The 22,460-nt window shown below is 38.6% G+C and overlaps 2 protein-coding genes across 5 annotated transcripts in view; one reads left to right on the forward strand and one right to left on the reverse strand.

Annotated features, from left to right (window-relative positions):
- The first annotated feature begins 2,282 nt into the window (after nt 1-2,282).
- Nucleotides 2,283-6,997, forward strand: LOC116804701. Its single transcript, XM_032733385.2, has 2 exons — nt 2,283-2,827; nt 3,001-6,997. Exons 1-2 carry the CDS (start codon nt 2,753-2,755, stop codon nt 4,321-4,323), a joined length of 1,398 nt encoding a protein of 465 aa, XP_032589276.1. The 5' UTR covers nt 2,283-2,752; the 3' UTR covers nt 4,324-6,997.
- Nucleotides 6,998-17,872: 10,875 nt separating this feature from the next.
- The window catches only part of LOC6586704 (ran-binding protein 16), a 40,533-nt gene continuing 35,945 nt past the window's right edge, over nt 17,873-22,460 (reverse strand). For all 4 annotated transcript variants that reach the window (XM_015160275.3, XM_002012278.4, XM_032733352.2 and 1 more), the window contains 2 exons: nt 22,294-22,364; nt 17,873-18,126 (listed from right to left, as the gene is read on the reverse strand). In XM_015160275.3, the coding sequence (XP_015015761.1) occupies nt 18,077-18,126; nt 22,294-22,364 (121 nt within the window). In that variant the 3' untranslated portion in view covers nt 17,873-18,076. The remainder of the gene's footprint in view (nt 18,127-22,293; nt 22,365-22,460) is intronic.

Below are 22,460 nucleotides of genomic sequence, written 5' to 3' on the forward strand. Positions count from 1 at the left end.
AGCCTTCGGTTTTGCTACTTTTGCTGAAAAAGTTTCGGCAACACTGACCAGAGAACACATAGACTAGACATGTAGAACAAACTTTTTCAACACCGAAAAAATGCGCTGAGGAGACCGGACAACTTCGTATTTGGTCGGCTCGGTCGTTTGAGGCTCAAGCAGTGAAAATAAGGCAAGACAAAATCAGTGCGCTGCGACTGCTGCCACGAAATGCACACATTATCAAATGAAGCACGGTTATGCGCTCATTTTCCCTTCCTCACTCTCTCCCTCTCTTTATACTCTCTCTCTCTATGGTCTCTCAAATAGTAGCAGCGCACATAAATTGAAAATTGTTCGCGACGATCCCAGCTCTTTCCTTTTGAGTGAAGGGTATACCGAAATTGTTGAGGCATTTGGATATACATATGCCCTCTTTATTATATAGAATTTAAAAAATGAAGAAATTGAATTTAAAATTAAATATTAAAATTGTATAGGCTAAGAATATAAATGAAACCACTGTAAAGTAGTTGTTGTTGTACACGCTAGCACGGTAGTGTCGCTCGCCAAACAATCGCTCTCCCGCTGCTCGCGCTTAGATGAGCTTTCTGCTGTGCAAGCTGCGATTGCGTTGCTGTTAAAATTCAATAAAAGTAGTACAAAATTGAACACCGGTGCCAGCACTTGGTTCGTGCCTATTTAGAGAGACCGCAAGTTGCAGTCTACATCTTAAAGAATATATTATACACGACGGACCAGACTCCTTTTGGAAGGAAATTTTTGGCGCCCCCGGGTGGACTTTCTCTGGAATTGAAGGAAGCTGGATTATGAACTTTGTGGATAATCAGGGAAGTACATAAATACGTAGAGCACATAGATGACCAAGTAATGCAAGCGATAAATAAATAAATGCATTACTTGAGACTTACAAAATATTAATGTATGTACAATCTACGCCTATGTACATTATGTTGAGCTTATTTAAAATTGAAATTTAATAAAATATAAGGTGCATATTGTAATTGACCTTTGATCTGCAAAAAATTCAATCTCTATTGCCTCGCATAATCAAAGTTTTCTTTGGCGCCGTTAGTGTGTTATAGTTTTTTGCTCATTTTCGTCTCGCACTCTCGTTTTTGCGCTCGTACTTAACGCTCTTCATTTGTTAGCTGGCTTGCAATATCGTTTGCACTCGCGCTTACACAGTAAATTTCGCTTTAATTTACGCTCATCATTTGCATGCTCGCTAGCAATATCGTTTGTACTCGCGCTTACACACAGTAGCGCTCTCGTTGTGCGCTCACTACTTGCGCTTGTCACTTGGATTTATTGCCGCTCAAAACTTACACTCTCGCTTTGCGCTCATCGTATGAGCTCGATCTACATTTTTATTTCAAGCCTGCAATATCGTTGCGTTCTCACTTGCACATACCGGCGCGCTCTCGCTTGTACATGTGTATGTGTGAATACATTGCACTCAATTGATCTACATAGTTAAGTTTCACTCAATAGATCACTTACACTAATAGTCACTAAACATTCTGGTTGTTGTCTCCGCTATATCGTTAACAGCTGTCTGTAACAGTCACTCAAGTATAGTTTAACACTGCCAGCGTAATATATTGAGATTTATTACGATCGCGCGCATTTGTTAACATTCTTGAGTTGCTCTTCGCTTGTTGTCATACATTAGGTGAACTTTTATTTGTTTCGATTGAAATTGGTTTCACTGAGCATCACTTATAGCATCATGACTAATAAGCGAGAAAAGAATCGGTCTATGGACGAGTTATCAACGGAGCGTGTCGAAGCTCTGTTGGCCGTATATAAAAATGTTACAAAAGATATAACTCGCATAAACAAATCATTGAAGGATTACACTAAACCAGTAGAGCCATTTGAAATTGAATGTCGACTTGAGATATTGAACCGCTACATAGAAAAGGCCTTTAAAACACAACAAGAGTTGGACGACATTAATGCAGATTTAGTGCCTCGTTCAACGTTAGAGGATTTGTGTGTGTCAACAAAGGCACTTCTAATGAAGCGAGGTAGTGATAACCAACCTAAAAGTGAGAGTCCCGCTAGCTCTACGAGGATTAGCTCAGTGTCACACTCTAGGAATCTACCGAATATAAAGTTGCCAAGATTTAGCGGAGAATATTCGGAATATAAGAATTTCATTGGACTTTTTGAGAGTTTAGTTGACAACGAGCCAGGGCTATCAAATATAGAGAAGTTTAATCACCTGTTGTCATGCTTGGACAAGGAAGCATTAGGTACTATCAATGCATATCAGGTGACAGATGCTAATTACCAAAAAGCGTTAGCTGCTTTAAAAAATGTGTACGACAATCAGTGTCTCATATTTTTTAACAGCATTTCGAAACTATTTGACCTCCCACACATGTCCGAACCATCAGCATCATCTTTGCGCATGCTGATAGACTCAGTCCGTGCCATTTATGAGTCTCTATTATCGCTAGGCTCTGATAAGCAGATTTCGAATGCCATGCTCATCCATTTAGTAATGATGAAAGCGGACGCTGGCACGCGCTCTAGGTGGGAAGAGAATCTTGACTACAATAAACTTCCATTGTGGCAAGATTGTGAAGCTGCCTAAAACAGACGGTATCAGCATTTAAGTGCTGAAGTGCTGGTCCAAGTCGTAAGGTAGCTCAGGATAGTAAGAAAAGAATCGGAAAAACTTTACTAGCTGTCGCTCTGCAAAGTCAGTCACAGAGTCCGAAATGCGTGTTTTGTAAAAAGAATGATCACTTCATTCACTCGTGTTCCTCATTCGCAGCAATACCCTGCCAGAAACGTTTTGCGTTCGCAAAAAGCTATCCGCTCTGCATAAATTGTTTGCGAACAGGACACTCAGTGGCTGCTTGCAAATCAGCCCACTGTCGTGTGTGCTCTAAGCCGCACCATACCATACTGCACAGATACAGCTCTGAGGCGGCTCAAAGTAGCTCAGCAGTTGTATCAGCAGTCCCTCGTATCACTTCGTCACAGATTTCATCTGTAAATCACGCACGGATAGCCTCTGATCAAGTTCTTTTGGCAACTGCAGTTGTGAAGATAAAAGATCAATCTGGATCTTATCACTTAGCTAGAGCCTTATTAGATTCGGGCTCGCAAGTTAATTTTATAACTGAAGAACTTGCAAAACAGTTGAAATTAGAAAGGCAAAGATCTGGGACTCAATTGTTGGGCATTGCTAATTGTCAGTCATCTGTTCGTCACAGCGTTCAAACTTCGATAGCGTCCCGAACGGACGACTTAGAAACCCGAAGAGACTTTGGTGTGCTACGTTCCATTTCGTCGTATCAACCAGAGAAGCACACTGAAGAGATCAAGGTACCTGAGAACGTACAATTAGCTGATCCTCAGTTCCAGAAGCCACAACGTATTGATTTGTTGCTCGGTGCTGATATCTTTTTTGATATATTAAGAGAAGGCAAAATAAAGGGACCTGATGACAGCCCAACATTGCAATTGACTGCCTTTGGTTGGATTGTATCTGGTCGCTGCCGAACATTGAATGCAGCTACTAGTTCGTCGACTTTCATTAGCGTCGTAAACGACGACACAGCTATAGATTCAATAGTCGCAAATTCTGGGAGTTGGAAGAAAAGCCAAATACAATTAATTCGAATTTGTATACCCCAGAGCAACAACTGTGCGAGAAGTCATTTGTGGAGACTATTTGCCAAACTACCTCGGGTCGTTTCAGTGTCGCTGCCATTCAAATCAAGCCCACATTGTCTTGGTACGTCTTATGAGACAGCCAAACGACGATTTCTGGCCTTGGAAAGAAGAATGAGCAAGCAAGAAGACATTCGGCCAATGTACATTGACTTTATGAAAGAGTACTTGGCCTTGGGTCACATGAGCCCAACTGATAATCGAATTCCGAGAGAGCCGCATTATTTCATCCCATATCAAAGCGTGCTAAGACCGCACAGCGCATCCACTAAACTTCGAGTACTGTTCGATGCATCTAGCAAGTCCTCCTCTCAATTGTCGCTGAATGATCTACTCATGGTGGGTCCGACCATCCAGCCGCAGTTATGGGAAACTTTGCTAAGATTTCGACTTCGTCCTTGGGCAGACATCGCTAAAATGTACCGTCAAATTGAGCTTGACGAGTCCCACCGCAACTTTCAACTTATTGTATGGAGGGAAACGCCCACAAATCTTTCGATTAAACACAGTAACGTATGGGACAGCGACTGCTCCATTCTTAGCAATTCGATGTTTGAAACATCTGAGCGACTTGCATGCTTCCACTCATCCATCTGCTGCAAGATCGTTAGCCCAAGATTTCTATGTTGATGACTTGTTGACAGGAGTAGATAGCGTTGAAGAATTGTGCTTGTTAGATCGACACTTGATAGCAATTCTTCAAGCGTTTGGGTTTCCTCTCACAAAATGGTCGTCCAATTGTAAACAACTTGCAGCACAACCAGCTAGAAGCGATATAGTTATTGGTCATCAAGAGGACACAAAAACATTGGGATTAATTTGGAATCCGATGAATGACAGTTTTAGATATTCCATGAACTGTCCAGTAGAAGTTCAACAGACCAAAAGTTCCGTTTTGTCAATTGTAGCAAGGTTATACGACCCCTTAGGTTTGTTAAGTCCGATCGTAACTCGTGCGAAGGTCCTTTTACAAGAAATGTGGTTGCACAAACTTGGGTGGGATGACCAATTGCCTGTTCAAATGAGGCAAGAATTTGAGGCAGTAACCAGCTGTTTTTCAAATCTAAACTCGTTGCATATACCTCGTTACGTTGGCACACTTAAATCGAAGGGATGTCAAATCCATGGATTTGCTGACGCCTCAACGAGAGCTTACGGTTGTTGTTTATACGTAAGAATGCAAACAGATAAGGGTATCACTACCAGGCTGCTAGTCGCCAAATCGAAGGTAGCCCTTGAAAACAAAATCTGTTCCGCGGCTGGAGTTGTGTGCTGCAGAATTGTTAGCTACCTTGTGGGATGCGGTAAAGAAAATACTTGATTGTCCTATTAATCAAGTCACATTTTGATCAGACTCTGAGGTGGTGCTTCATTGGCTGCGAATGCATTCATCTAGCTTGAATATATTCGTTGTATCTTGGCCTCATGTACCAACGAAAGATAACCCAGCAGATATTGTATCTCGGGGATGTTCAGTTGAGGTTGAGGTTGAGTTGAGCTTATGATCGCGGTCGATGAGGTAACAAATCCAGTCATACAACTTATTGAATCAACTTCGTAATTCTCTAAGCTACTCCGCATCGTTGCATATATGTTCCGCTTTATCAATGGAAAACAAGAGAGTCATTCTTCACTTGTTCCTACAGCATCTGAGTTAAGCTTCGCATTCCTTGCAGTCATATCTGTAATTCAACACATCGAATTCAGCGAAGAAATTAAGAAAGTAAAGAAATCAATCGGGTTGCAACCGTCATTACAAAAACTGACGCCTTTTTTGCACCCACATCAGCATGGCAGGCGTGCTACGAGTCGGAGGTCGTCTATTGAAGGCACCACTAGCACATAATGCCAAATTCCCCTTGTTGCTTCCAAAAAAGTGTCGCTTTGTGACGCTTTATTTGGAGCATTTGCATCGCTCTCATTGCCACGCCAATCCACTGGTACTAATGGGCCTGGTTCGTCAGCAGGTGTGGCTGGTCAATGCTCGAGAGGCTTGCAGTGCAGTAGTTAGAAAATGTGTACATTGTTTTCGCTACAAACCGAAACTCTTATCCCAAATAATGGGCAATCTTCCCGCTGACCGGTTACATGGTAATAGGCCATTAGAGATCAGTGGAGTGGACTTCTGTGGTCCAATACTAGTTTCGCTGGGAATTCGTGGCAAATCGCCAGTCAAAATGTATATTGCCATATTTGTTTGTTTCACTTCGAAGGCAGTGCATCTTAGTCACCGATTTAACCTCAAATTCATTTCTGATGTGTTTATCCAGGTTCGTTGGTCGACGTGGGCTTGTCCGGAAGCTGTATTGCGACAATGCCACCAATTTCGTGGGTGCTGCACGCACGCTGGACCTCAAGGCAACTTTTCATGGCAACACATCGGCTATGGAAACGTTTGCTGCGGAGCGGGGCATGGAGTTTGTTTTCATCCCTCCTCGAGCGCCGCATTTTGGCGGCCTTTGGGAAGCGGCTGTGAAATCCGCGAAGGGTTTGCTGCTGAAAGCGATGGGCAGCGCCCGATTACGGCAAGACGAGGTGGCCACCGTGCTGGTCGGGGTCGAGGCCGTACTCAACTCGCGGCTAATGATCGCTCCCAGCAGCAATCCCAACGACGGCGAAGTGCTCACGCCGGGGCACTTCCTAATAGGGGGAACGCTCGCGCCGCTGCCACTCGTGTCCACAGAAGCAGTCGACGACGCCAAGCTGACACTCTTAAAAAGATGGCAGCTGATATCCAACATCAAGCGTCGGTTTTGTATCGACTGGTCAAGGGACTACCTGCTCAGCCTCCAGCAGCGGTCAAAATGGACGAGGGAAAGGCAGAACCTACAGGTCGGAGCAGTCGTGCTCGTGGGAGACGACAACGCTCCTCCACAACAGTGGATGCTAGGCGTGGTAACGGAAGCCATAGCCGGAGGAGATGGTAGAGTGCGCGTAATTGTCGTTAAGACAAAAAATGGCACATACAATAGGGCTATTCATCGTGTTGCCCCACTGCTACTCAACTAATACCCCATATTATTGAAGCCCTGCGGCCTTTCAACGCGGCCAATGTTGAGGCATTTGGATATATGCCCTCTTTATTATATAGAATTAAAAAAATGAAGAAATTGAATTATTAAAATTGTATAGGTTAAGAATGGAAATGAAACCACTGTAAAGTAGTTGTTGTCGTACACGCTAGCACGGGAGTGTCGCTCGCCAAACAATCGCTCTCCCGCTGCTCGCGCTTAGATGAGCTTTCTACTGTGCAAGCTGCGCTTGCGTTACTGTTGAAATTCAATAAAAGTAGTACAAAATTGAACACCGGTGCCAGCACTTCGTTCGTGCCTATTTAGAGAGACCGCAAGTTGCAGTCTACATCTTAAATTATATACTATACACTGGCCCATCGACGGACCAGACTCCTTTTGGAAGGACAGAAATCATAAAAGCGTTTGTCACGCTCATGCAAACAAAATGTAAGCGTTTCGATGGTTATTCGTGGGAAGGGTATGAAAGCGTTGATACGCATAAAGAATATGATTTCGCGACGGGCAAGTACACACACACTTGCAGTCTCTGGAAACATGTGTGAGCATTTGTGGCTTGTGTGCGTAAAATTTGCTGCCTGAGCAAATTGTAATGCATAAATTTTACCGTTGATCGGCCTTTGAGGGAGCACATACATTTGCATACATATGTGTATGTATGTATGAGATGGAATGATAATTGTCTGGCGATTCAATAGCTTGTCAATTTTGTATGGTTTGAATTGTAGAGTGACTGTCAAATGAGCCTTTATGACATAATCAGTAATTTTGGCAATAAAGATCATTTTGCCGCTGGTTAGTTGGTCCTACGGACTGTCATATCCACTCCAAGCAAATGTACTTATTTACGTACATTTATATTCTATTATATCTAATCATTTTTATAAATGCGTGTATTGATAAAAACTTATATTGTATATAATTATAATTACATATTTTATTCAAATTTTCAACCGAAAAAATTTTATCGGGGTATACTAATAAGTTTATTAAATGCTTTGCAATATTGGCTTGTGGACTATAAAAACTTCAAGTGGAAATGAAATACACATGTCGAAATGATCTTTATTGCCAAAATTACTGATGAAGTCATAAAGGCTCATTTGACAGTCCCTCTACAATTCAAGCCATACAAGATTGACAAGCTACTGAATCGCCAGACAATTATCATCCCATCCCATACATACACACACATATGCAAATGTATGTATGAGCTCACTTCACAAGGTTGATCGACGGTAAATACACATAAAGAATACATTTTCGCGACTGCATGCACACACACATTTACAGTATGGGCTTTAGTGTGCGTGCGTCGCGAAACTCAATTCTTTCTCAATATGTTCTTCAATCGTCCGTTACAGTCCCGTTTTACATGTATTTGCCATTATCTATTAGTGTGGGAAACTATTCTTGCTGCCTGTGGTATATTGTAAATGTGTATGGTCATAATACGTGAACATTGGTGTGTGCCTGCCACGGGCTTTTAATTGTGCGAGTGATTTCGAAAGGGGAGTGCTAAACGACCTTTCATTATCACTTCAGTGTTTTCAATTGTTAGTCATGTTTTCAAATTTATATAAGTTTTTTTTGAAACTATGGCTGAAACAAGTGCTATAAAAAAATCAACGGTAGGCGTCAACAAATCTTCACGAAGAAGTGGCGGGAAATGCATAATTGAAATGTGTAGTGCGACTTATAGGAAAAGTTCAATTCATTTTCCCGTTAGCTTATTTGCGTTTCCGTCTAAAGAATTTTATTTAAACAAGTGGATTATAGTACGCCGGTCAAGATGTTCTTCCATATTGCCCATGAAGTATATTTGCAAGAATTTGTGCTGTGCATCTTCAATAGGTTGCAATGATCCAATGCGATGGCATAGTTGTAGTTAGATTTACAAACACTTTTTACAGAAATCTAACAAACTACACTATTCCAATTTTTTTTTTTAGATTCATTCACGAAAGTGAAATGAGTATATTGGTTTTGTGCAATGTCCGTCTTGCTGTCCGTCCGTCTGTCCGTCTGTCCGTATGAACGCAATCTATTTCGGCGCTATTGAAGCTAGAGACTTGAAATTTGGAGCACATACTCGTGTATATCTCCGATTTATAAAGTGTTAAAATTTTCCCGATCCGCCCACTAGGGGCGTGGCAAATCGGAAAATGCATTTTCCGATATACCAGAAATCACGTTTGTTGAAGAGCTAGAAAGCTGAAATTTGGTATGTAGATCCGCGTCGACCACCCAAGATCACGAGCTATGGCAGATATATCTCCGCCCATTGGGGGCGTGGCAAATCGGACAAAACTGTATCTCCTAAAATTATAAACCTAGAATGCTGAAATTTTGCATGTAAGCTGATGTTTTAATTCTATGAAGATGGGTGAAAAAATTATATATCTACGCCCACTAGGGGCGTGGCAAATCGGACCTGAAGATATAGTGATTTTTCGAATTCTGTTATATTTTAGGCACTATTGATGCTAGAGATCTGAAATTTGGTATAAATACGCGGGTTGATCCCCCAAGTCCAACGAGCTATGGTAGATATATGTCCGCCCATAGGGGGCGTGGCAAACCGCAAAAGTTTATATCTCCTACAGTTTAAGAGCTAGAAGCTTCAAATTTGGATAGTTAAGTTACTGGTAGCCTTCTATATCGATGCCCCAAAAATAATTTTTAAGCCTCTTTAGGGGCGTGGCATATCGAAAAATACCCTGTAATTTTCACATTTTTTGAGCGTAAGAATTCAAATTTTGCATTTAGGTAACCGGTTGCTCGTTCTAAGAACTGGCTAAAATTGAGGAGTTGACGGCCACTAGGGGCGTGGCAATCGGCATTTACAGTGCCCGTATTGCGACATTTGTATACGTCAGCCATCTATTTATGCATTTGTACATATAAATAAGCTTAATAGATATTCATAATACAAAAAGAAACATTTTTATGAATTTAAAAAAATTTAAAAGAAGCTAAAATAACAAAAATTTGCAATTTACAAAAAAGTGTTTTCCGCGGGATTTGAACTCGCACCCAACCCAAACAGCATGTTTGTCAAAATAGCTAAAATAAAGATCGCCGGCGCTTCAGCCTACAGCACCACCGCGTTGTTTCGATGAACAGTAGTTAAAACGAAATCACATTATTGTTATGACGCCACATAGCAAAGAAAAGCCAGAGTGGTGGCTGGAAATTCAAAAACAATGCAGACAAATCAATCGCAACGAGATTCTTAGAATATGCTAGAGTACGCATTTATGTGTGCATACATACACACATACAAATGAGCGCGTGTATAAGGCTGGAATGCTTGATGCTATGCGTGCAGACTTACATATATACATATGTATATATTTGCGTATATGTATTTGAGGGCTATTTAAGAAGAAACAAATTTAAACTTATAAAATTATTCGACTAAGAAAATGAAAAGTATTAAGTGCCATTCAGTCAAGCTCGCACCTTTCCAATAAAATATCTATTTTATAAAAAACGAAATATGTATGAAAAAAAAAAAATAATAATAATAACATAGTAGAGGTTCGAACCTCCCCTACTCTAACATTACTTGCGTCGCCCTTAGCACCCGCGCCACTGCTTTGCTCGAGCAATCAGTTGCTAAAATAGAATAGCTTAATAAGAGAGCGTCATCAGACAAAACTACAGTAACGGCTAGAAAGTCCAGAAATCAATCGAAATTCTAAGAATGTGAGAAAAGGCGCGCTTCTGTCTGTACGCATAGAATAGACGATGAGTGTGTGCACATGTATAGTAAAATCGCGCTGATCTGCTGCTAGCTTGAAGCCGGTATCCAATATATGGATATAAATACATATATATTATTAAAAGTCTAAATTTTATAAATTATATACAATAGCAATAGCTATCGATGATTTTCCAATTTTAATGGGATCATGCCCTGTTTTTTGTTGCGCACTAGACTTGAAAATTGCACTATATACTCTGGTTGACAGCGTTTGGGCTGTGAATGAGTCTTCTGCAATCGGTATCGCCCGACTGCAACGTTCTTACTTGTTTTTTACAATCATAGATAATAAAATTTTTTACGTAAATTACCTTAAATGTCGGATTATATCCGTCTCCAATAATTTCCGCCCCAAATGACGTCATTTGGAAACAGGCATTGTATTTTTGAGTGTTCGCTAGAAAATGTCGTGATTCTAAAGCAGGGAACGCAATGGCTCTGGTGGCGGGACCACTAATGGCAATGTCACTTTACCACTAAGGCAGCACAAACCGGGCGTTTCACCAGCAAACTTCAATGCGCCACAATGCTGGCAAACAACGTCTATTGGACCAATGCAAACTAAATGATTCAAGCTGTAGTCAATGGTGCAATCATATCGAAACGCTGCTCGATTCAAATCAATCCTTGAACCATTTCTTATTGCCGTTTCACGGGCTGCCTCTCTTTGAGAAGCACAAATTAAGGCCCTTCTTTGCTGGGTACTAACGCGGCGCCTTTCTCCGGCGATTTCTCGTTCTTCGTCAAATAGTTGACTCGCGATATTCCGATGCCTAATTGCATCATGGGTCCGCCGGGAAAGATTAGATCTTCTAGGACGCGGCATTTTTATCAATAGTAACACTGAATATGCCCTCGCACAAAACCACATAAAACAATCGAGAAATATAAATATAAATAATTTACACAAATTTATGTTTGAGACAAACAAATACCTGAACTTTCGAGATATTTAGCTTCTGTACGCACGCGTATTATTTTTATCAAATGTGCTTTTTTTTTATGAATAGTCAGGTTCGCCGGAGGCTGTGCCGTAGACTGACTAACTACTATTATATTGGGTAGTCTAAAAAGTCTTTTCGTATTTGTAATGAAACTTCAAATCATATTTTTAAATATTTATAATAAACTTTATTAAATCAAATATGCACCATTTTGGTCGACCACCTTTTGCCATTTTTCCACTAGAGACATAATTCCATTCGTGTAAAACTTTCGTGGTTTCTCTTTGAAAAACTGCTTCAAGTGATTTTCACAGGCTTCTCTTGAAGCCAACTTTACTCCGTTAAGGGAGTTCTGCATTGACCGAAATAAATGGTAGTCCGAAGGTGCAAGGTCAGGGCTATATGGTGGATGCATTAAAACTTCCCAGCCAAGCTCTCTCAGTGTTTGCCGGGTCATCAAAGATGTGTGTGGTCTGGCGTTGTCCTGATGGAATACGATGCCCTTTCTGTTGATCAGTTCTGGCCGTTTTTTTCGATTGCTTGCTTCAATCTCATCAGTTGTCCACAGTAAAGTGTCGAATCAATCGTTTGACCAGGCTGAAGCAGCTCATAGTGGATTATTCCTTTCCAATCCCACCAAACACACAGCATTACCTTTCGAGCCGTCAATCCTGGCTTTGCGACCATTTGTTGAGCTTCACCACTCTTGCACCATGATCTTTTTCGCACATTATTGTCGTATTTGATCCATTTTTCGTCTCCTGTTACCATTCTCTTCAGAAATGGTTCGATTTCATTTCGTTTCAGCAAAGAATCGCAAATGTTAATTCTGTCCAATAAATTTTTCACAGACAATTCATGTGGTATCCATACATCGAGCTTTTTTTTGTAGCCAGCCTTTTCTAAATGGTTCAGAACCGTTTGATGATGAATGTTTAGTTCATTTGCGATGTCATGGCTGCTTATGTGACGGTCTTGGTCAATCCTTTCCATAATTTCATCGACTTTTTCAAAGATTGGTCGACCAGAGCAAGGTGCATCTTTCACATCGAAATTTCCTGAACGGAAGCGTGCGAACCATTGTTGTGCTACACGAACTGATAGAGCATCGTCACCGTAAACATCACAAATTTCATTAGTGGCTTGCGTGGCATTCTTCCCTTTTTATACAAAAATTTCAAAATATAGCGAATTTCTTCTTTATTTTCACTCATTTTTGAACAGCTGTAACTTTTTTCAAATTCTTTGAATTACATTTTTTTTTTTTGGCAATCGAAGCTTAAAGTGCTACCAATCGAACACCACAATGTGTACACAATGTGATTGGTAGCACTGGAGATATACGACGCCAACGACATCTATTGGCAAAATACGAAAAAACTTTTTAGACTACCCAATATTTATATATATTATATTTGGACTCACCAGAAAAAATTACATTACGCCAAAACTCGATTGGCGCATTTTCGTATTATTTTGCGAGCTCCAAACTTTTTTGCGATTAGCTTTGGTTTTCGTCTTGGCGTGCGCGACTTATACCCATTAGCTGCTTTAGAATTCCTTACAGTTTCTGGGTACACGACTTTATTTTTAGATTGTAGAATATGTGTACATATCGTATTTGCGCGAACAAATGGATCCGTCGCAACTATTCTCTTAATATTTAGTCGATCTGCGTTTGTTAGCTTGCTCGGTCTCCCGGACTTTCGCTTGTTCTCTCCTCACATTTCGTATTTAAATCGTACAATTACGGATTGGATCGTTGACCGGCTGCGAGACAATATATTCGCAATTTCCGAATATGATTTCTGCTGCTTAACGTGCATATTTAATATTAGTTGACGTTCTTCTATGGTTAAATATTTGCCCGGCATTTTAAATTAATATTTGTCCGCTTAGCGATTCAAATTGAAGAAAATTTCTTGCAAAATGTGGCGACATTATGCACGAGCATGCAAATACATACATTGGAAAACAACCGTTATCATTTTCGGTTTCTGTCCGCAGTTAAAGATCTAGGAAAGTACGGTGTACGAAGACTTTATTGGAGGCAAAAACGTGTCTTTCTATGAACTTTTAGTTATAACCATTTAACTAAGCAACATAGAGACCCAATTCTTTTTGTAAATTAAGATTAATAAATAAGGTAAAAAAAGCTGTATTAAAATTTTTGTTAGTTTCTTACTACAGTCGACTCTTGTTATTTCAAACCTGCGTTATTTCGAACCACTTATTAATTCAAAGTTATCACGAGTCCCCTACAAAATCACTTTATATTTCGAATTAAGTCCATACATTTTTATGCACTCAGTAACTCGAACTAAAAAATCATTGCTAAGACGCGGTAATTCGTACCACTAACCAGAGAACACATAGACTAGACAACTAGTGGAAAGCTGTTTGCACGCTTTTTTTGAGGCTTTAACACCCCAGACTTTGGATTCGCTCGGCTCCTTACTTTTAGGAAAAAATACATTGAGCACAGAGGGATCTTTTGTTCAACATTTGACCATATCGGTCGAGCGCATGAAGCGAAATGATTGTGCTTTCGTATTTTTTCGCGCATACATATAAAGGCACTCAAATGCTTCTACAATGATTACCCCATCATTTGTGAGCATCGCGGCCCTGTGTACACACAATCAAACATATGTAAGTGTGAGCAGTTCACAAGATCGACCAAATGCAAATGCTAGGATTTCAAATTGCTACAGCCAGCAAGGGCTTTGCATACAGGCATACAAATGCTCATAGTACATATAGCATACTGTAAGTGTGTGTGTGCACGCTCGTCGCAAAAACATTTTCATTATGAGCACCAACGCTTTCATACTCTTCCCACAAATAATAACGAAAACGCATGGCAAACGGTTTGAAAAGTTCGGTATACTCTTCACACAGAAGGGAAGGCATGGGTTCTCGCTGCGAAGAAATTTCAATTTTCGTGAGCTGCTGCTTGTGCTCACAATGTGAGCCTCACATGCATACATACATATACACATTCGAGAGAGCAGAGAGCATCGAGAGAGAGAGAGAGAGAGAGCAAGGGAAACATTGAGCATAGAGGGATCTTTTGTTCAAAATTTGACCATCTCGGTCGAGCGCATGAAGCGAAATGATTGTGCGTTCGTATTTTTTCGTAGCTCGAACCTAAAAGTAAGGAGCCGAGCGAGCCCAAAGCTGTCTGGGGTGTTGAAGCCTCAAAAAAAGCGTGCAAACAGCTTTCCACTAGTTGTCTGGTCTATGTGTTCTCTGGTTAGTGTTCGTACTCATATGGTTAAACACTCGACAATTCGAATTTGTGAAGTTTCTTGGTGTGTTAGTAAGAACTTTGAATTTGAATTTTGGGACTCCCCTGAAATTAACTTTACTGTGCGTGGTTGCGTGTTACGCATAAAACATAGGCATATTTTGATGCTCGCTTCCGTACGAATCGCTTCGTTAGTATACATATTAAAATTTTGTATGAAATGAGTTCTAAAAAGCATAAAAATTTACGATTGCTGAAAAGAAGAAACTAATTGGAAAAGTAGAAGGAGGTGAGAAGAAAAGCGAAGTTGCAAAAGACTATGTTCAAGTGGATATTTCAGGATCCCTAACCGATAATGAAATTTTATCTGCGACAGATACGAATGAAAAGAGCATCGATGAAGATGAAGACGATACATCAGAACCTTTGGCAACGGTGTCAGTTAAGAACATATGTACATTTTTATTTTTTTTATTTTTATTTATTTTCTCTTAAAATTTCGAACCATTTAATATTTCAAGCATTCGATAATTAGAAAAATTTTAAGAGTCCCTTGAATTCCGAAATAACGAGAGTCGACTGTATATATACAGTCTGTCAAGAATGAGCTGGCACACTGAAAAAAATTTAATTTTTTGACTTTGGATGCAAATATCTAAGTCATTAATGCATAAAAACAATTTTTTTCAAATAGGAATGTGTTTAATATTATTTCATTAATTTAAATAGAAAACATAACATTCAGTATGTAAAAAACAAATCAACAAAAACAAAGATCACTCATAAATATCAGTGTCAATAATGTGTTGGCACTGAGCGTTTTGCACATCTGCTTTGCTCTAGTTCTTAGAAGTAACGGTATTTTACTGTTATTTGTTGATATTTTATGCATCCATGAACGTTTTCTTTTACATTTCTTGCCATTTGATTGTCAATTTTCGCTAGTTACGCATTTAAGCACACATTTGATATTTTTTTAAAATGCCTTTAAAGCGATTGAGCTATGAGATGGTGCAGCTCATCTACTATAACCACGAGATGGGCAAATCCGTTGCAGAATTGATTGACTTGTTTTCTGTGCCCAGGAGAACCGTTTATAATATCATAAACCGGGCCGAAAAAAAAACAGGCTGCTTTTAAAGACGGCAGGAGGGCCGAAAAAAAAGATCTCTGGACGAGTAGAGCGTCTTATTCTTAGAAAAGTTAACGCTAATCCGCATATTTCTGTAAGAAGTCTTGCTAAAGAGCTGAAACAAGAATGTGGCATAGATGTCTCACATGAAACGGTACGCAAAGCCCTCATGAGCCATGAGTACAGTTTGAGAGTAGCGCGTAAAAAGCCTCTGCTATCAAAAGCAAATATAGAAACGCGCTTAGCTTTTACTGTTAACATGGTTTGTTACCCCACAGAATATTAGGATGACGTAATATTTTGTGCTGAAACAAAAATGATGCAGTATTACAATGATGGTCCTCCCAGGGTATGGCGCAAGCCATTGACGGCTCTTGACAGCAAAAATATAATCCCAACGGTTAAATTTGGCAAATTATCGGTGATGATATGGGGGTGTATATTAGACGTCTGCATGAATGGCAAAAAAAGCACATTCAAATGTACAAAGTCATCATTGAATTGAGTGAAAACTTGTACAAAACGAAATGAGAATGAGTGAGCGACTGAAGTCGTGTTTCTCTCGGCTGCACAAAAATATAGCCGAAAAGAAACGAAGTGAGTGAGTGAGCAGTAGAAGCTATTAAATGTTGTATATTGAATACATTCGAGTATTGTCAGCTGTTTTCTGCTGTGTGTATCTGTTAAAAGAAAGAGGAAAAAATAAAGAAATATGTGTGCAATTTATTTTTTGTTGTGGAATTTTTAACTTATATATTTATTTCAAATAATTAATTAATAATATTCGAATTTAAAAACATAATTTTATTAATTCTATCAGGGTTGGAAGCTATTGAACATTGCTTTTCTGTAATTAAATAATTAATTAATTAAATTAAATAAATATTAAATCTGCAAATATCAACACAGAAAACATATATAGACGGTCACAACTACACATTTTGTTAGTAAAGCTAAAACACAAGCTTTAAACAAAACAAAACACAAAAACAACACGCTGGTATTTGCCGAAAAATACATAAATTTTTTCCTGCAGGTTCCGCTTCCATTTCGCACGTCTGCTCACAATTTCTCAAAGCACAAAATGAATACACAAAATATTCATCGAACTACTTGAGTAGTTCGAGTGTTTTCAAAGTTTTCATTTCACTTTGCTCTTCTTTCGTTATACTCAGTCATTCGGCATGAGACACAACATGTTCGTCTTGCGAAACAGTAGTATACACATTCGTCTCATTCTGTCCTTTTCACTCGCTCATATTCTACTCAATTCGAATGTACTCAATGTGGCTTTGTTATGAATGTAATCATGCAGACGTCTAGTGTATATCGACCAAAGGAGTCGGCGAGATTGCATTCATTGAAAGCACAATGAATGCGGAGCAGTACCTCCAAATTTTGAAAACAAATTTGAGAGCGAGTGCGGCTAAATTTGGCTTTATGAATGGCAACAAGCCAAATTTAAAATTTTATTTGGACAATGATCCGACAACGAAATTAATGTTCGCACTTGGCTGCTTTACAACTGTGGCAAGTGATTGATTGTTATGTTTTCTATTTCTCTATTTCAATTAATGAAATATTAAACACATTCCTATTTGAAAAAAATTGTTTTTATGCATTAATGACTTAGATATTTGCATCCAAAGTCAAAAAATTAAATTTTTTTTCAATGTGCCAACTCATTCTTGACAGACTGTATGTCTTATTCGTTCTCAAAGAAAAAATATGCTGCTGTACGAAGAATTATTGGTACACTGTACATACATATACATATTTGAGAGAGCATCGAGAGAGAGAGCGAGAAAGGGAAACATTCAGCGTAGAGGGATCTTTTGTTCAACAGTCGACCATCTCGGCCGAGCGCATGAAGCGAATTGATTGTGCTTTCGTATATTTTCGTAGCCCGAACCTAAAACTCAGCCGAGCAAATACGATGTGGTCTGGGAACTAACACTCAAAAAAAGCGTGCAAAACGCTTTACACCACTTGTCCGGTCTATGTGTTCTGTGGTTAGTGGTATGCGTTAGTGGTTAGTGGTCGTACTAAGACTTTTCTTGCATGGTATATTTTAATAGATGACATTCTTTAAAATTCTATACATTTCAAACTAGTTTAGAAAAATATAAATCATTATATAATTTGTTTTTTTATGCGTACTTTATAATTTTTTTTTGTAAATATAAGAATATAAATTGTGTTAAAACAACTCGTTGACAGGTTTAGCCAGTAGACAAGATAATTGTGTTCCACTATTTATACCGATATTGAGTAATTTGTTTCAGTGTAGACCTGGTATGAATTGTCTGAAAAGAATCAGAAGGAAAAATTTTGTTCAAATAAAAATTAAAATAACCCACTGCACTAAACATAATAAAATATATACATATGTATGTATTTATATATATATTAGTAGAGATTGCTCGTCTACAAAATCTTTCGCAGAACTTATATTCGCGCCTTCTATGCATACGCATGCACTCATAAGCACGAGCTCTGCTAACTGTACGGTTAATACGGCACATGGGCTGCCATTTGAGCTATGTATGTTATAGGAACATATATCTTGTATGCTAAGTGTTTAATATTATGTACAGTTTATACACTTTGTTAAGAAACACTTTACACACTACGAAAAATATATATTTTTTGACTATGGGTGCAAATATAAAATCAATTTAAAAGCTATTTAATAAATTTTTAGTTTAAATAAAAAAAAGAAAACAAGTAAGAAGACTCTAGTCGAGACTGCTCGACTAGGAGATACCCTGAACCCCTTTAATCTGATATTCTAATCACTCTGCACTTCGTTTCGGCACACATACACATGCATCCACACGTACGTATAAGCACACGCTCTGCTGACTGCGCATTAAGCATCGACTGCGCTTGGGCTGCGCGGCAGTGTGGGCGATATTTTAAGAATTTATTTGTTGAATAATGTCATTTGTGGATGGACTATCTTTATCTTAACTTTCAGAGCGTAATCATAAGGGTAAAATGTGTGTACATTCCAAAGCACAAGTCGCTAATACTTGAAATACGTGTTTTACAAATTGGGGGCGAATGGGGCAGAGTGTCCAAAATCTATAAGCTACACAATGTTTGTAATCATCATATGTATATACACAGCAGAGAGCTGCAACAAGCCACCGGCACTTAAGGTGCACCCGGTAAATGTTGGGTTATTTTGTCACCCGGGTGTTTTCAACCACCGCACAAATGCGTACAATTACTCGCCTCACAAAAATATTTTAGTGTTTGTACACACAAGCTGCAAAAGTAAGTAGGTAGTTTTTTTGCATATGTGTGTGTGGCATATGCCGGCGATTGAGCGTCAAAAGAAGGTTGGGTGAAAAGAGATACACAAAAATTGAGACATACAATGTGTGTGTGTCGCCTTTGTTGAGGTTTCTTTTATGCACGCCTTCGGTTGACTTGTTTGTCACGTACTTATTTACGTACTTGCTGATGGAAATGCGTGCAAAGAGAAACAAATAGAAAACAAAAAACAATATTGAAATCAAAAATAACTTCTTTTACATTCATATAATATATAAAATAAACATTATAATGCTTCACTGCATCTATTTAATTAACAACATGAAACACAATATAGACTAGGAAGCTAAAAAAGGAGCTAGTGCAAAATCAAAAGAACCGTTACTTTAACACACACACCATGGTGCCTGTAAAACACTTGGGTGACATATGTACATGTGATTTGTCTACTTGTATTTTTGCCCATTGCTCTTTTCACACTTTCGCTTTTTTTCTACGTTCGCTGTAAATGCGACCGGCAAGCGTTGACGAAAAATACTTGGGTGACAAGCCAAAAGAAGGAAAGCAAGATATTTTTCATAAGTGTGTATTTATGATTTGCTGAACCAATAATGAGTGACACCGGCACACAAATTTTATTGAGTGTGAGTAAGGTGGCAAAAATTGACACACTTGCAGTTCTCTGATACACAGTAAAGTCTCCAAGTCTAAACGTGATCAAACTATTAAAAAAAAAAAAAAAAAAAAAAAAAAAAAAAAAACTAATCAAATAATACCGTATTACAATAAAATCGCCCATCGTGCTTGGTGAAAATTTGTAGATTTATTATATAAAGAATACACAAGGGTATTGCTTTTCCAATTGTAGTTAGTAAGGCTATGTTTTCATCCTTTATAACTATTTTTTCCTGTATCTAAGTGATAGTTCAGCTCCTAATATTATTTGAATCTTGAAATATATTTTTATACCCTGAACCCATTAAATATGCGAAATCAGGGTATAATGGTTTTGTTGAAATGTATGTAATAGGCAGAAGGAGGCGTGGCAGACCCCACAAAGTATATACATATGTATATTCTTTATCAGGGCGACGAGCGGATTTATTTAGCCCTGTCCGTCTGTCTGTCCGTCCGTCCGTCTGTCCGTCTGTCAGTATGTTTGAACGCGTCGATTTCACAAAATATAAGAGCTATAGAGCTCAATTTTGTTGTAAAATGTCCGTGCATACCACGCGGATATCCAGTTTTGCTTCAAATATTAATAACTTGTCCCGTTATTTTGTTATCGATTAAAAACATTATCGAAAACCAGTAATAAATTTATATCTCCTACATCTTTAAAGCTAGAGTCTCAAATTTTTTAATGTAGACATATGTGTACTTTATGGAATTTCGGCTTTTGTCAAAATTGAACCACCCCCCCTAATTCACCCCCTCACCATCACATTTGTAAAAGGCGTATTTCAAATACTAGGGTCTTGTGCTTTGGCAAATACATGCATGATATGTTATATTCATAATCTGAAAGTTTCATTATCAGATAGTCCATCCACAAGAAAAGTTATTAAACAATTAAGTTTCCATAGTAAGCCGCCACTTCAGCCAATGCGTGTTTATGCGTGCGTATGGCTGTGTGTGCGCATATGTTTGTGCATGTGCGAATAATTATTGAAATATCAGTTGCTCGAAGGGTTCAGGGGATCTCTTAGTCGACCAGTCTCGACTAGAGCTTTCTTACTTGTTATAATTAAAACTAAAAAATTGTATTAAAATTGCAAAAAAAAAAAAAAAAAAAAAAAAAAAACACTTTTTTTTAATAAATGGCTTACATATTTGCATCTAAAGCATAAAATATAGTTTTTCGTAGTGTGTAAAATATTTCTTGACAAACTGAGATAGATGTAAAATCGGAAGATCAAAAAATTTCTCGCAAGCTCTAGCTATTTTGAAAAGGTTTTTAGACGACAATGCTTAATCTGGAAAAGTTATCAATTTTTGGAAACCAACTAGCTTTACTTTTTAAATGGGTTAAAAAGAGTAGAATAAATTTTGGAGATTTTTATACTCATTCACGAAAGTGAATCAGTATATTGGTTTTGTGCAATGTCCGTCTTGCTGTCCGTCCGTCTGTCCGTCTGTCCGTATGAACGCAATCTATTTCGGCGCTATTGAAGCTAGAGACTTGAAATTTGGAACACATACTCGTGTATATCTCCGATTTATAAAGTGTTAAAATTTTCCCGATCCGCCCACTAGGGGCGTGGCAAATCGGAAAATGCATTTTCCGATATACCAGAAATCATGTTATTTGAAGAGCTAGAAAGCTGAAATTTGGTATGTAGGTCCGCGTTGACCACCCAAGATCACGAGCTGTGGCGGATATATCTCCGCCCATTGGGGGCGTGGCAAATCGGATAAAACAGTATCTCCTAAAGTTGTAAACCTAGAATGCTGAAATTTTGCATGTCAGCTAATGCTATGATTCTATAAAGTCGAAAGACTTTATAAGTCTACGCCCATTAAGAGCGTGGCAAATCGGACCTGAAGATATAGTGATTTTTCGAATTCTGCTATATTTTGGACACTATTGATGGCAGAGACCTCAAATTTTGTATATATACTCGGACTGATCACCCAAGACCAAAAAGTTTTGTCGGATATATGTCCGCCCACAGGGGGCGTGGCAAACCGCAAAAGTTGATATCTCCTGAAGTATAATAGCTAGAAGCTTCAAATTTGGATAGTTGAGTTACTGGTAGCCTCCTCTATCGATTCCCCAAAAAGAATTTTTACGCCTCTTTAGGGGCGTGGCATATCAAAAAATACTCTGTAATTTTCACATTTTTTGAGGGTAAGCATTCAAACTTTGCAGTTAGGGTACCGTTATCTCTTTCTAAAAACTGACCAAAAATGAGGTGTCTACGCCCAGTTGGGGCGTGGCAAATCGGAAAAACCTGTATATTCTACAGTATTAGAGCGAAACTTAACTATTAAATTGTTGATGGGATGTGAATGAGTATTCCGGAGTCGGTAACTCCCGACTGCAACGTTCTTACTTGTTATTTTCATTTTTATTTTTTTAATGAGATTTAATTTTGATTTATATGGCCTCTGAGATCAGCGTGCTCATAGTCTCCGACTTTTTATAGCTAAAAAGTAGATTTCCTTTATATTGAAGATTTTATACATACCTGTCGAATATGTTGTTGATTTTGGTAGGTTAGCAACATCTCGTCGAAAAGTAGATAAATTCTGTGTAAACCTTAGAATGATAAAAAAATATTTATTGAATATTCAAGCACTCTCCCGACTAATAATCCAAGTTTTAAATCTTAAATGAAGTAACCAACTGAAACCA

This window comes from Drosophila mojavensis, unplaced genomic scaffold, assembly GCF_018153725.1.
Source record: "Drosophila mojavensis isolate 15081-1352.22 unplaced genomic scaffold, ASM1815372v1 contig_72, whole genome shotgun sequence".
In the NCBI taxonomy this organism is placed as follows: domain Eukaryota; kingdom Metazoa; phylum Arthropoda; class Insecta; order Diptera; family Drosophilidae; genus Drosophila; species Drosophila mojavensis.